This window comes from Oncorhynchus gorbuscha, linkage group LG18, assembly GCF_021184085.1.
Source record: "Oncorhynchus gorbuscha isolate QuinsamMale2020 ecotype Even-year linkage group LG18, OgorEven_v1.0, whole genome shotgun sequence".
Classification (NCBI taxonomy): Eukaryota; Metazoa; Chordata; class Actinopteri; order Salmoniformes; family Salmonidae; genus Oncorhynchus; species Oncorhynchus gorbuscha.
In genome coordinates, this window is record NC_060190.1 from 4,474,017 (window position 1) to 4,487,289 (window position 13,273).

At 40.4% G+C, this 13,273-nt stretch overlaps 1 protein-coding gene across 2 annotated transcripts in view; it reads right to left on the minus strand.

The window, feature by feature from the left end:
- Positions 1-13,273, minus strand: part of LOC124002729 (zinc finger protein 239-like) — a 59,099-nt gene that overhangs the window by 1,659 nt on the left and 44,167 nt on the right. The window contains exons 2-3 of one of the 2 annotated variants that reach the window (XM_046310438.1): positions 12,463-12,550; positions 2,261-2,420 (exon numbers count right to left, since the gene is read on the minus strand). In XM_046310438.1, the coding sequence (XP_046166394.1) occupies positions 2,261-2,351 (91 nt within the window). In that variant the 5' untranslated portion in view covers positions 2,352-2,420; positions 12,463-12,550. The remainder of the gene's footprint in view (positions 1-2,260; positions 2,421-12,462; positions 12,551-13,273) is intronic. The other variant, XM_046310437.1, reaches the window with a different exon arrangement.

The following is a 13,273-nucleotide window of genomic DNA, read 5'->3' on the forward strand; positions in this document are numbered from 1 at the left end:
TGGGTCCCTTTCATATTTTCCAGTAGAAATTGTACATCAGTATTACATTTTAACAAGTTCTTCCATCAACCCTGTGTCACATCATCCCTGTGTCACATCAACCCTGTGTCACTTCTAGAAAGATTTTAACCCAACTAATACAATCATTTCTCCAAGTTTTACCATCGTTGAGTAAAGTTACAAGCGCAGAATAATACGATTATTGTGAAGTCAATTAGTATAAGAGTTTGATTTAAACGTTGACATGCTTTGAAAGAACAATTTCCCTAATAATCCTGTTTACATGGACACACCTGAAATCAGGCTACCTGACGGGACTTCGATAAACGCTGAAAATTGTCAATCAAAATAAACGCTCTTCCACAGCGACTATGTTATGTTTTTAAGCAGTATAACGTTTGTATGTGAAAACTATTTCTAAGATTAGTACTTTGTTTTTCCTAAACTCACTGCACTCGGTCAAAAAGAAGTTAGCTGGCGCTGCTTGTAGTAGCACATACACAGATTAAAGTGTAGGACCTCACTGAAGGCCCAGGCCCCAGGCCACTGGTTATGACCTTACACCAATTAACATAAGCAGAGTAAGGTGTTTACATGACTAATGCCATACTCATCCTACTGCCATAATCAGTTTAATAGCAAATGATTAGTGTGCATGTAAAGTCCTAGTTATTTGGTTACTTTGACAGTCATCTCTGAACATTTACATCTGTCCCTCATTTTAAGATCAAACTGTTTTAATATGGTGAAACTGTTCCTTACATTTTTTGGCCAAAATAAATTATTCTGTTTTTTTGTAGAAAACTGAGCAAGTGAACCATTTTACCCATAAAGTAAAATGGTAGAATATATTTTTTTGTGAAGCTAGCATTCAATTTTCACTCCCCATGGAACAAAACTAGCTTCCATTAGCCTTGTCATAAGCAAATTTGGGGTTGATTTAAAGGACTATTTTACCAATGTAATCTGGTGGTTTTGTTGTTTTCAGTTGTCCCCTGTTACTTTATTTAGCACTTAACACAGTATGCATTTCCATATAACCTCGAGATGGGAAAACAAGTTTTTATGAAATTGAACATGTGCTCTTCATTAAAAAATGTTCAAATGAGGTGACCAAATTATACTTTTCAAAGTTGGGTGGAACTACCAAACAATTTCATCAATATAATTAACCTCTTGAAGCTATGGGGGCGCTATTTCATTATTGGATTAAAAAAAACGTGCCCGTTTTAAGTGCAATATTTTGTCACGAAAAGATGCTCGACTATGCATATAATTGACAGCTTTGGAAAGAAAACACTCTGACGTTTCCAAAACGGCAAAGATATTATCTGTGAGTGCCACAGAACTCATGCTACAGGCGAAACCAAGATGAAACTTCAAACAGGAAATGAGCAGAATTTGAGGCTGTGTTTTCCATTGTCTCCTTATATGGCTGTGAATGTGCCATGAAAGAGCCTAAGCTTTCTGCCATTTGCCCAAGGTGTCTGCAGCATTGTGACGTATTTGTAGGCATATCATTGGAAGATTGGCCATAAGAGACTACATTTACCAGGTGTCCTCAATTTGTCTAAATTGGTGTGTAATCTTCAGCTGCAGGCATTTTCCCATGTGATTCAGAGGAGAAAGCACACTTCCACGAACGATATATCATCGAAGAGATATGTGAAAAACACCTTGAGGATTGATTCTAAACAACGTTTGCCATGTTTCAGTCGATATTATGGAGTTAATTTGGAAAAAAGTTCGGCGTTTTGATGACTGAATTTTCATTTTTTTTTGGTAGCCAAACGTGACGCCCCAAACGGAGCGATTTCTCCTAAACAAATAATCTTTCAGGAAAAACTGAACATTTGCTATCTAACTGAGAGTATCCTCATTGAAAACATCCGAAGTTCTTCAAAGGTAAATGATTTTATTTGAATGCTTTTCTGTTTTTTTGCGAAAATGTTGCCTGCTGAATGCTAACGCTAAATGCTATGCTAGCTATCAATACTGTTACACAAATGCTTGTTTTGCTATGGTTGAGAAGCATATTTTGAAAATATGAGATGACAGTGTTGTTAACAAAAGGCTAAGCTTGAGAGCTAGCACATTTATTTAATTTCATTTGCGATTTTCATGAATAGTTAACGTTGCGTTATGGTAATAGCCTTGAGGCTGTAGTCACGATCCCGGATCCGGGATGGCTCGGCGCAAGAAGTTAACCAATTAATTGTTACTTACAGAAGCAGACTAATCCACACAACATGGTTCTTACTTAATGAAATCATATCTCCATGTTCCTCTTGCCCTTCTCGTCTCTCAGTTCCACTCTGCCCCGGTGTTTTCCTGCAGTCGACCAGAACCATCAGTAAAGTACAGAAAGGCGGTTGACCTGGGGACTCCTGGAGGGTGGAGGGGGACAGGCTAGCTTTGTCCTGTTGGCCACAAGAAGTTTACAGTTGATCATTAAACCAAATATTGTATTAATTCAGTCTATACCTCTGATTTGGGTGCATCCCTAGAATATCCCCTTTTACCTGAAATGTTCAATCATTTACTACATCCCACAAATCTAATAGCATTGGATTGGTGGAGGCAAGGGCTAGTTTCCACCATATTTCTTATACCAGTCCTTTCCTATCAAACAACGAAGAAGTGGAGAAGCAAGAGGGATAACTGGGCCCAAAATCTGGCTTCTGGCTTATTTGATCATATATACATTTTCGTAACGAGTTGGTTGTTAGGAGTGTATTGGTAAAAGTAGGAAATGTCACATCCCGGCAACTTTGAGAAAAAAAGAAGAAAATACGGTATGGAAGTAGTGCCTGGTCGTCACTAGTTACCACAAACAAAGCCATAAAACACACCCATTTCTACAACTGATATTTATTATTTATTTTTTTGCATTTTCCAATTAAGAACATTCAAAACAAAAGTGAAAAGATAGACAACGATAGGACAAAGTGACAGTAACAGACGAACGTAACAAAAATAAATTATAATTATAGTTATATAAACAAACATACAATAATAAAATAAAATAAAATATATTTTAAAAAAATAAAAATAACGAGACATTGATCACCTGCCGTAGGCTACATATTATACATTACGTGTGAAACATTATATATAGATTCAATCAATGAGATGTGGGGGGAGATTCTCCATATAGTCAAAAGGTTGCCAAATTCTGTAAAATGTCTTTAACTTATTCCTCAAGCAGTAAGTGATTTTCTCCAAAGGGATACAACTATTAACTTCCGAAAGCCACATTGCAACTGGCAGGGAGGAATCCAATTTCCATTTCAAGGCAATACATTTCTTGGCAATCGCTAGCAATATTTCTGTTAGCTTTATAGTATGGCTTTGCCTAAGATTGGTGTTAGTAAAGTTACCCAGAAGACAGACCTCCGGGTCTAAAGGGAATGGAGGAATGTTCCTTCATCTGAGCCACATCTAAAACATAGGGAGGAGATATCTGGGTTGAACCTGTGCAGTCTAGATGGGGTGATATAGAGCTGATGGAGGAAATTAAACTGGATCAGTCTGTATCTGGAGTTCAATGTGGATGTAACCCCATCCCTGCACAGGTCACTCCATAGATCCTCATCAAGATCAATACCCAAATCTCTCTCCCATCTGAGTCGGGGTTTATCTAGCCCAGGCAGTGTTAGTCCTGACATAAGAGCATTGTAAACACAGGAAATGGTCTTGAACAGTGGTTGGTCTGCGTGGCAGAGTTGTTCAATAGGTGACATCTTAGGTAGGTTCCATTGTCCCTTGAGAGTCACCCTAATAAAGTTTCGTAGTTGTAGGTAGCTAAAGAAGTCCCTGTTAGGCAAGTGGTATTTCTGTTTCAGCTGATCAAAAGACATAAGAACTCCCTCCTCGTAACAATGTTCCAGAAGAGTGATCCCCTTATAAGACCATGGTCTAAAGTTACTATTCTGGAAAAACATAGGGATCAATCTATTGTTCCATAAAGGGGTTTTAGGGGAAAGGAATCCCCCTCGTCCGAACAGCTCATGCAGTTTGCACCATGCCAGGACAGAATGTATGATTAAAGGGTTGTCTGTGATGATTTTTATAGATTTTCTGTCCCATTTGTAAAACAAATCTGCCCCAGTGTCATCATTTACGTCAAGATTTTCAATGTTCAACCATGAGGGAGAGGGACCATTGTCAAACTTCTGAGCCAGAAACCTAGACTGTGCAGCCCAGTAGTACATTCTAAAATTGGGGAGGTTTAAGCCCCCTTGACTAATCAAGGGTCAGTTTATCCAGGCCAACCCTAGGGGTTTTGCCGTGCCAGATAAACCGTCTGGTCAGCTTGTCGAGAGGAAAAAAATGCTGCGGGAACAGGGATAGGGAGAGATTGAAACAGATATAGAAACCTGGGCAGGACATTCGTTTTAATTACATTGATTCTACCCAGTAGTGAGAGGTAAGTCCATCCATTTACAAAGGTCAACCTCCACCTTTTGCAACAAACTGGCCAGATTGAGTTTATAGAGGTTGTTCAGATTACCATCCACCATTATGTACAAATATGTGAAGCCCATAGGAGACCATCTAAAAGGAAACTTGTGCTTGATGGTATGATGGTCAAAGACGGACAACGGTAAGATTTAGCTTTTATCAAGATTGACGTTATATCCAGAGAAAGAACTATAACACTGTAGTAGGATCTGCAAGTGAGAGGGGGAGTGTTCTGGGTTTGTTAGGAATAAGATAAGGTCGTCCGCAAAGAGTGATAGTTTATGGGTATGGGGGCCCACCTCTAAGCCATGTATGTCAGGGCACGTTCTAATAGCCTCAGCCAACGGTTCGATGGCAAGGGCAAAGAGGTGGGGGCTAATTGGGCAACCTTGTCTGTTCCCCCTATAAAGAGGGAAAGAGGAGGAAGTAATCCAATTGGCAGCAATCCTAGCTTTAGGAGATTTGTAGAGTGATTTTATCAAATTTACAAACACGGTACCTAAACCGAACTTTTCCAAGACGCGAAAGAGGTATGGCCATTCAACCCTATCAAAGGCCTTTTCAGCATCAAGGTAGACTGCGACACCAGGTATTTTGTTTTTGTTAGCAAGGTGAATTATATCAAAGAACCTTCTGAGATTATTGGAGGACAATTAAATTATGAAGCCAGTCTGATCTGGGTTGACCAACAGGGGAAGACATGACTCCAGTCTCCTAGATAGCATCTTGGTGACCAGTTTACAATCTGTGTTAAGGAGAGAGATTGGTCTATAGGAGGCGCACTTTAGCGGGTTTTTCCCTTTCTTGAGGATTACAGTAATCACTGCTTGAGAGAAGGACTCTGGAAAGCAGTTGTCTTCTCTGGCTTTTTTAAGTACCTCCATAAGGTAGGGGACCAACATCTCCCTAAATTCTATATAGAACTCTGGAGGGAAGCCATCCTCCACAGGAGATTTATTAGAAGGTAAGGATTTAATGGCCTCCAACAATTCAGGGACTGAGAAGTGTTCACTCAGGCGCTCGCTGTCTTCCCCTGACAGGCATGGGAGGTTGAGAGAGGAGAGAAAGGAGTCTATCTCTGATAGATCATCGCTTGATTGGGAAGTGTAGAGGTCTTCATAGTATTTCTTAAAAGTATTATTAATTTCAGTAGGGTCGAAAGATATATTTAGTGAGAGTTTCTATGGCATTAATTGTCCTCTTACTTTCCTCTACTTTCAGTTGCCATGCCAATACTTTGAGCTTTCTCTCCAAGCTCATAATAACGCTGTTTTGATTTAGTGATGGCCCTCTCAGCTTGATATGTGTTCAGAATATTATATTTAAGTTTTTTATTTACCAAAAGCCTGTATAGATCTTTAGTCGGGCCTCTTTGGTAGGTTTTCTATAGCTCGGAGATTTCAGATTCAAGGGCACTCAGTTCCGCACCGTGTTTTTTCTTCAGCCCTTTAGTATAGGAAATAATCTGTCCCCTCAGGTAGGCCTTCAATGTGTCCCAAAGAATGAAGCTGTCAGGAGCAGAGGGTTTGTTTGTGAAAGTAAAAATATTGATCTGCTCTTTGATGAATGCACAAAATTCAGGTTGCTTTAGGAGTGTAGAATTTAGTCTCCATCTATATGCTCCATTTACCTTGGTAGGAATGGAGATTGATAATACCAGAGGAGAATGGTCACTAAGCAATCTGAGGAGATACTCGACATCTAACACTCTATGAAACAGTTGTGTCGAAAGTAAAAAGTTATCTATGCGTGTGTGTGTCTTGTGTGGGTGTGAATAAAAAGAGTGGTCCCTATCCTGTGGGTGCAACTGTCTCCAGTTGGAAAGATGGTGTTGTTGACGCAGAAGGGGATGTGTCTACTTATCAAAATTGCAGTTCATCTTGCTTTGGAGTTAAGAGGATGCAAAAACTTGTCCTACCCATTCCCTCTTCAATTTCTTGTGTTCACTGGCTGTAAGATGTGTTTCTTGTAAAAACACAATGTCAGCCTTTAATTTCTTAAGGTATATATAGACTCTTTTCCTTTTAATCGGGCTGTTAAGACCTTTTACGTTGAATGTGACATATTTTAGTGGATTAAGCATAGGTTGGGTTTCAAATATGTAACTGAATAGAAATCTATCATATGCAGATAATTAGGAAATGTTTCAACTTTGGTTTGAGCACAAAAGTGACCTGTGTGTCTCTTTAGGAAGGAAACAATAAACATAGAAAAAAGGAAGAAAAAAATAATAAAAATCCCACCCACCCAGATTGTCAGACTAGAACAACAGTCCCAACAATCAAACATGAATACACTTGTAGAGATACGTTGCTGCTCGCTTTCCATCTTGCTCTTACTAGCTAAACCTTGGCGTAAACTAAAACCTGCGAGCTCTCTAAATTGAAAAAACAAACGTTGTGAATAGATATTTATGGCTGAATATTTACTGCCCACGGTAAGGGCTGCTTGAGTCTCTTTACGAAAGATTAACAAATGAGGGGGAAAGCAGTGGGCCTAAACCCACTTATTGCTTCGCCCAGTAGATATGGACTAAACCAAAATATACACTCCTGTAAATGTAATAGAACTCACCCCAGGAAGATACGGTTAGTTGAAAATGTACAAATCAATTAAAGTGACCGGGAGATACCAGCAGTTCAATCCGGATAAGAGAAACTGCATTTTATCCCCCAGAGAGACCGTCCTGGCTCAGACTCAGACGTTGCTCAGTTCTTTGAGAAAAGTGTGCACTTCTCCCGGTGTGTTGAAGAGATGGCTTCGGCCTTTGTACTGAACTTTCATCCACGCAGGGTGGATGAGGTAGCCGGTGATGTTCTTCTCCTTCAGTGCTTTGGCGGCAGGTCTGAACTGCTTGCGGCGTCTGGCGAGGTCCGCGCTCATATCCGGGAAAAGGCGGACCCTCTTGCCATCGATGGCGATGTCCCCTTTGGCTCTTGCGAGTTGCAGTATCTTCTCTCTGTCTTGGAAACGGAGGAACCTGATCAGGACGGCTCGTGGGGGCTCATCTGGCCGGGGTTTCGGCGCTGATGTTCTGTGGGAGCGTTCGATTTCCAGCGGCCTGGTGAAGTTGGTTATGCCTAGGACCTCCGGGATCCATTGAGTGAAGAAACGGACCGGTGTCCTCTTTCAATCCCACCACACGGATATTATTACGTCTACTCTGGTTCTCCATCTGATCTACTTTGTTTTTGAGGTAGGCATTGTCCTTTTGCAGTTGTGTCAAGACCTGGTCATGTCTAGCGATGGTATCTTCAACTGTGCTAATGCGCAGCTCTGCCTCAGTCGTTCTCAAAAGGAGATCATTCATGGAGGATTTCAGGTCGTCAATGGAAGAATGGAGTTCAGCCAATTTCTTATCGATTTTCAGAGAAAGACCTCTGTTACCACCCTGAATTTCCTGGAGGAGAGTAGCCAGCATGTCGGCAGGCTCGCAAGAGGCTGCTGAGAGCAACAGTCTGGAACTGTCGTCTGAGTTATGAGGGCTAATGCTAATCTTGCTAGCTGTAGCGTTATCCTTATCTTGGGAATCAACAACGTTTTGGTCGTCCTTCTTGCCTCTCGGTCGGAGGTCCATGGCTCTTTGGGAAGGTAAGTACTTGACAATTTCTCAGCCGATGTTAGAATATTGTTTCAACGTTGTTATTTAGGTAAAAATAGAATAACTTTGAAGAGCTCGGTTTGTCAACGTCTGCTCATCTCCGCGGCATCACGTGTCTCCTACAACTGATATTTTTAAATGTGATTTTAACCCTAACATTGAAAACACTACCTTTATGCCTAAACTTAAATACAAATACGATATAGACGTTTGACTTTGTGGCTACACGCATATCTGCCCTCTCATTGCCTTCTTCCCGATTGCCTTCCAGCTGAGTTTCAAACTCAACAGCCTTCGGCCCTAACCTCTCAGCCCTTGAATTGCGTTTTACATCCGAGTGTACCTTAAATGTCCCTTGCCCAAGCGAGGGAGAGTGATGATCGGAGGCAACGTCCTTGGTGGAAATCCTAAAGTTTAACTTAAAAAACAACCAACTTAAAGCTATCAATGTACCTAGTAAGCTAACGTATCTAACTAGTGTTGTGGAAATATTGGTCCAATAATATTTCTCAGATACCGGAACATCAAATTTATATAGACTTTATTACAAAGCCAAGCTGGTCCAAGGATCATCTGACTTCGCCAGTCTCAGCACTCTCCTTTTATACAGTTTCATCCTTCCATAACATACAGTCACTCCTCTTTATGCAAAACACCCTTTGACATTTCGCCACCATTATCTTTTTGTCGCACTTCAGACTTATTTACACCCATCTTAGATTACTGGTGGCGTCACCATATTTCTAATACATTAAAAAAAAAAATATATATATATACAGTTGAAATCGGAAGTTTACAAACATTTAGGTTGGAGTCATTAAAACTTGCTTATTAAACCACTACAAACTTCTTGTTGACAAACTATAGTTTTGGCAAGTCGGTTAGGCCATCTACTTTGTGTATGACACAAGTCATTTTTCCAACAATTGTTTACAGACAGATTATTTCACTGTATCACAATTTCAGTGGGTCAGAAGTTTACATACAGTGGGGCAAAAAAGTATTTAGTCAGCCACCAATTGTGCAAGTTCTCCCACTTAAAGATGAGGCTTGTAATTTTCATCATAAGTACACTTCAACTATGACAGACAAAATGAGAAAAAAAATCCAGAAAAATCACATTGTAGGATTTTTATGAATTTATTTGCAAATTATGGTGGAAAATTGTATTTGGTCAATAACAAAGGTTTATCTCAATACTTTGTTATATACCCTTTGTTGGCAATGACAGAGGTCAAACGATTTCTGTAAGTCTTCACAAGGTTTCCACACACTGTTGATGGTATTTTGGCCCATTCCTCCATACAGATCTCCTCTAGAGCAGTGATGTTTTGGGGCTGTTGCTGGGCAACACGGACTTTCAACTCCCTCCAAAGATTTTCTATGGGGTTGAGATCTGGGGACTGGCTAGGCAACTCCAGGACCTTGAAATGCAGCGACCCCTTCATTAAAAACTTGGTTTTAAACGATTCTCTACAGATAGAATGGGGCTACATGCTTGGTCCCCTGTTGAACACACACCCACACCCTTTGTTTTTGAAACACACACACACTCCTGCTGCTCCGTCACACGCACACTCATGCACGCACCCTGATTTTCCATGTCTTTTTCTTCGTGACAGACCGGGGTGATGTCGGGAAAGGACATTTTCCTATCGGTAAAAGGTGAGATATATTTTTAAAACCAGTGATTTAATTCCAAAATATTTAGTACATACGTTTTAAAGACGTGTTAGAATTAATGACCAAATTGTACTACTATTTAAACAAGCATCATTAGTGTTTTATGTAAAAACATTGGAGGCCTACAGTTGTACCGCACACTCCCGCACCCGGATTTTCTGTCTTTTTTTCTTCGTTACAGACCGGATTGATGGCTGGAAAGGACATTTTCCCTTCGTTGATGTCATGTATTGTCATATATTGCCATGTCTTGTCCCTGTGCTTTCTCTTTATTCGTTTCCCCCTGCTGGTCTTTTTAGGTTTCTTTCCCTCTCTCTATCCCTCTCTCTCTCTATCGTTCCGTTCCTGCTCCCAGCTGTTCCTCATTCTCCTAACGACCTCGTTTACTTTTCACACCTGTCCCCTATTTTGCCCTCTGATTAAGTCTCTATTTCTCTCTCTGTTTCTGCTTCTGTCCTTGTCGGATTCTTGTTTGCCGTTTGCTGTACCCTTGTTCCGTTCTGTTGTATTCTGCCTCGTCTTCAGATACTGCGTGTGAGCAGGTGCCTCTATCCTCTACGGCCCGCGCTTACCCGAAGGGACCTGCAGTCTGTTGCCGCAAGCCCTGCAACTCTCCCCAACTAAGAGGATTTATGTTTTTCCCTGTTTGGACATTTCCTGTTAAGGATTGAGGATTATGTTTTCTCTGTTTGGACTTTAATAAACTCAGTTTCTGTTAAGTCGCTTTTGGGTCCTCACTCACCTGCATAACAGTTGAAGGGTGAGATACTGTTTTAAAACCATTGATTTAAGACCAAAATATATAGTACTAACCTTTTAAAGATATGTTCGAATTAATTGTAATACTATTTAAACATGCATCATTAGTGTTTTTATGTAAAAACATTGGAGACCTACAGTTGTACATTATTACAAACTTTATAACATACCATTGTAGGAAAGACTATAAATTGCTTCTGAGAATCTACGTGTAACAGTCGCTTCCCAATCCCCTATGTCCAGTAGCCTTCAGAAATATCTATTAGGAGGGATTCACTTATTCACATCTTTTTTAATCTGTCCTGGCAGCTAAATATTCGGGGCTGTGGGTTTGCGCTAAAGCTGTGCTAACAGTGTTAAAGTATATGCTCCACGTTCTGTCCCTAACTAGGGGGTGTTGAGACATTTTTTGTTTTATAATGGTTACATGTTCATTACACACCGCTGCATTCTATATTATTAAGTAGGCTGTTGGTCTTTGAGGTCCGTTATGTCTATTTGCCTTTATACATCTCATTGACCTACTGTCAACTCCCTCAGTTGTAAACATCTACAATAATCATTAGACGTACGCGTCAGAGTTATCATACCCCGTGTCGGGGTTTGTACAGAGTTGGTTAAATCCGCTCTTTTGCTTCCCACTTACATGGCTAATAATCTCCAAGCTGCTCTAAGCGGTGTTGTTTGTGTGAATATTGTTTTCCATAAAGTTAATAACCCCCCTAAACCGAAATATGAAATTACCTCTTCCCCTATCATTAAAGCGTGAGCTACATTTTTAAAACCAGTGATTTCATTCAAAATATTTAGTACCTACATTTTAACACATGTTATAATTCCAAAATGTTGACTATTTCTTACAGATAAAGGGTCCTGTTAGCCCCGACCTGTAACTGACAGTTAGACTTACAGGTTATGTCGTTGTCTTTTGTTTGAATTGTTTATGTGTCCGCTGTGCGGGGGAAATGATAATACACGCGGAACTATGTAGCTAATACTGTTGTAACGGGGATCCTTATTGTAGCAACACACTTTTGGAGGGAAGGCAATCCTGCGCTGCGTTAGCTAAATTTTCATGTCATCGGGTGTAGTTCATAAAGGTTGAAGAGTGTATGTTAGGATGAAGTGTGAATTCATGCCAGGAATAATAAGTGTGAAGTTTGATTTCCTCCCTTCTGTAATAAGCAGCCAATGAGGTATTTTTTCCTTTATTCATGTGTTTAATCTGAACCCGTTATAACACCGGTTAAACTGTTATGTATGTAAGCACTTCAGAGTTATACCAAGCTAATAAGTCACTCGTAAGATAAGGTTGTAAGAGTGTGCTTAACTGTATTTTTCATTTACTTTATAGTTCTCACGGAAGGGGATAATTCTCACTGAAACTACAAAATAAAGCCGCCAGTTAAAATCAAGGAACGGTTGTGCTCGTGGTTACTGAAGGGAAATACAAGACCATTATCCGTTTCGAATTCCCCAACTCAAAGACGCTTGCCCTCTCCATCATAACTCCGTAAGTTTTCCCTCCCTGTGTAGATCAAACGTCCTGCCTGTAAATCCTGGGTATGCCCACATGATTCATTAATAAGATGTGTAGAAAACTGTTTAGCCATAGTTAAAGGCCTTTCATAAAGAGGCTGTCATGATTGCATGTGCCTCATGTTTAACACGTATTGCTTGTTACAGAATACTACTGTTGTACATTTAATATCCACTAGCAGATTTCGTCGCATTTGCACAAATTCTGTCATGTTACTGTGGTCTTTTTAAAAGTCAATAAATATGTGTGTAGAGTGTACATGTTTGTTTCACTGTAGATCTGTTTAAGACCTCCCAGAAACACCTAATTCCATCCCACAGCATTAATTAATAAACTGTGTAGAAGCTGTTTAGCCATAAGTAAAGGCCTTTCATAAAGTGGCTGTCATGATAAACCTGAATCTGAAAGTACCTACCTTTAGGATCTTTTCTTTGGGGTTCTAATCTCCCCGTGTGTACATGCACTGAAAATCCTTAGGCTGGAGCCATCTGGAAGCTCTGTGCCTGTACATATAAAGAGAACTAAATAGGAAACTAGGCTGAGAAACATTATTTAGATGGCTGTTTAATTGCCAAGGGACCTTGTTTCTAACACACACACACACACACACACACACACACACACACACACACACACACACACACACACACACACACACACACACACACACACACACACACACACACACACACACACACACACACACACACACACACACACACACACACACACACACACACACACACACACACACACACACACACACACACACACGTCTTAAAAATGGCTTGTTCTGGACATTTATAATGCCTTTGCCCCAGATCCATAACCCAGGACATTCCTGCTTAATAGATAACAACCATAAGGGAGATAAAGCTGGGGGTGGGGGACATACACGGTCCCAAAAGTTCAAACACTCAACCCCCACCCTCCCCAGTTCAACCAGCCCCCCTAGACATCAAGCACCATGACTACTTCAAAGCTTACCATAGAGATATAAAATAACACACACCCTCTAAGCAGTCTCTTAAAATTTGGAATCAGTTCTGTTTAGCCTTTAACCTCCGAGGCTTTTCTCTATCAGGCCCAATCAATCAGAACATTTTATTTCCTCCATCTTTGAATGATGGGGCTTTTGGCATTTGGCACTCACTAGGCCTCTCCTCGCTAGCCCAATTATTCTTTGATGATACATTTGCCTCTTTTTCTCAGCTGCAGGAAAAGTT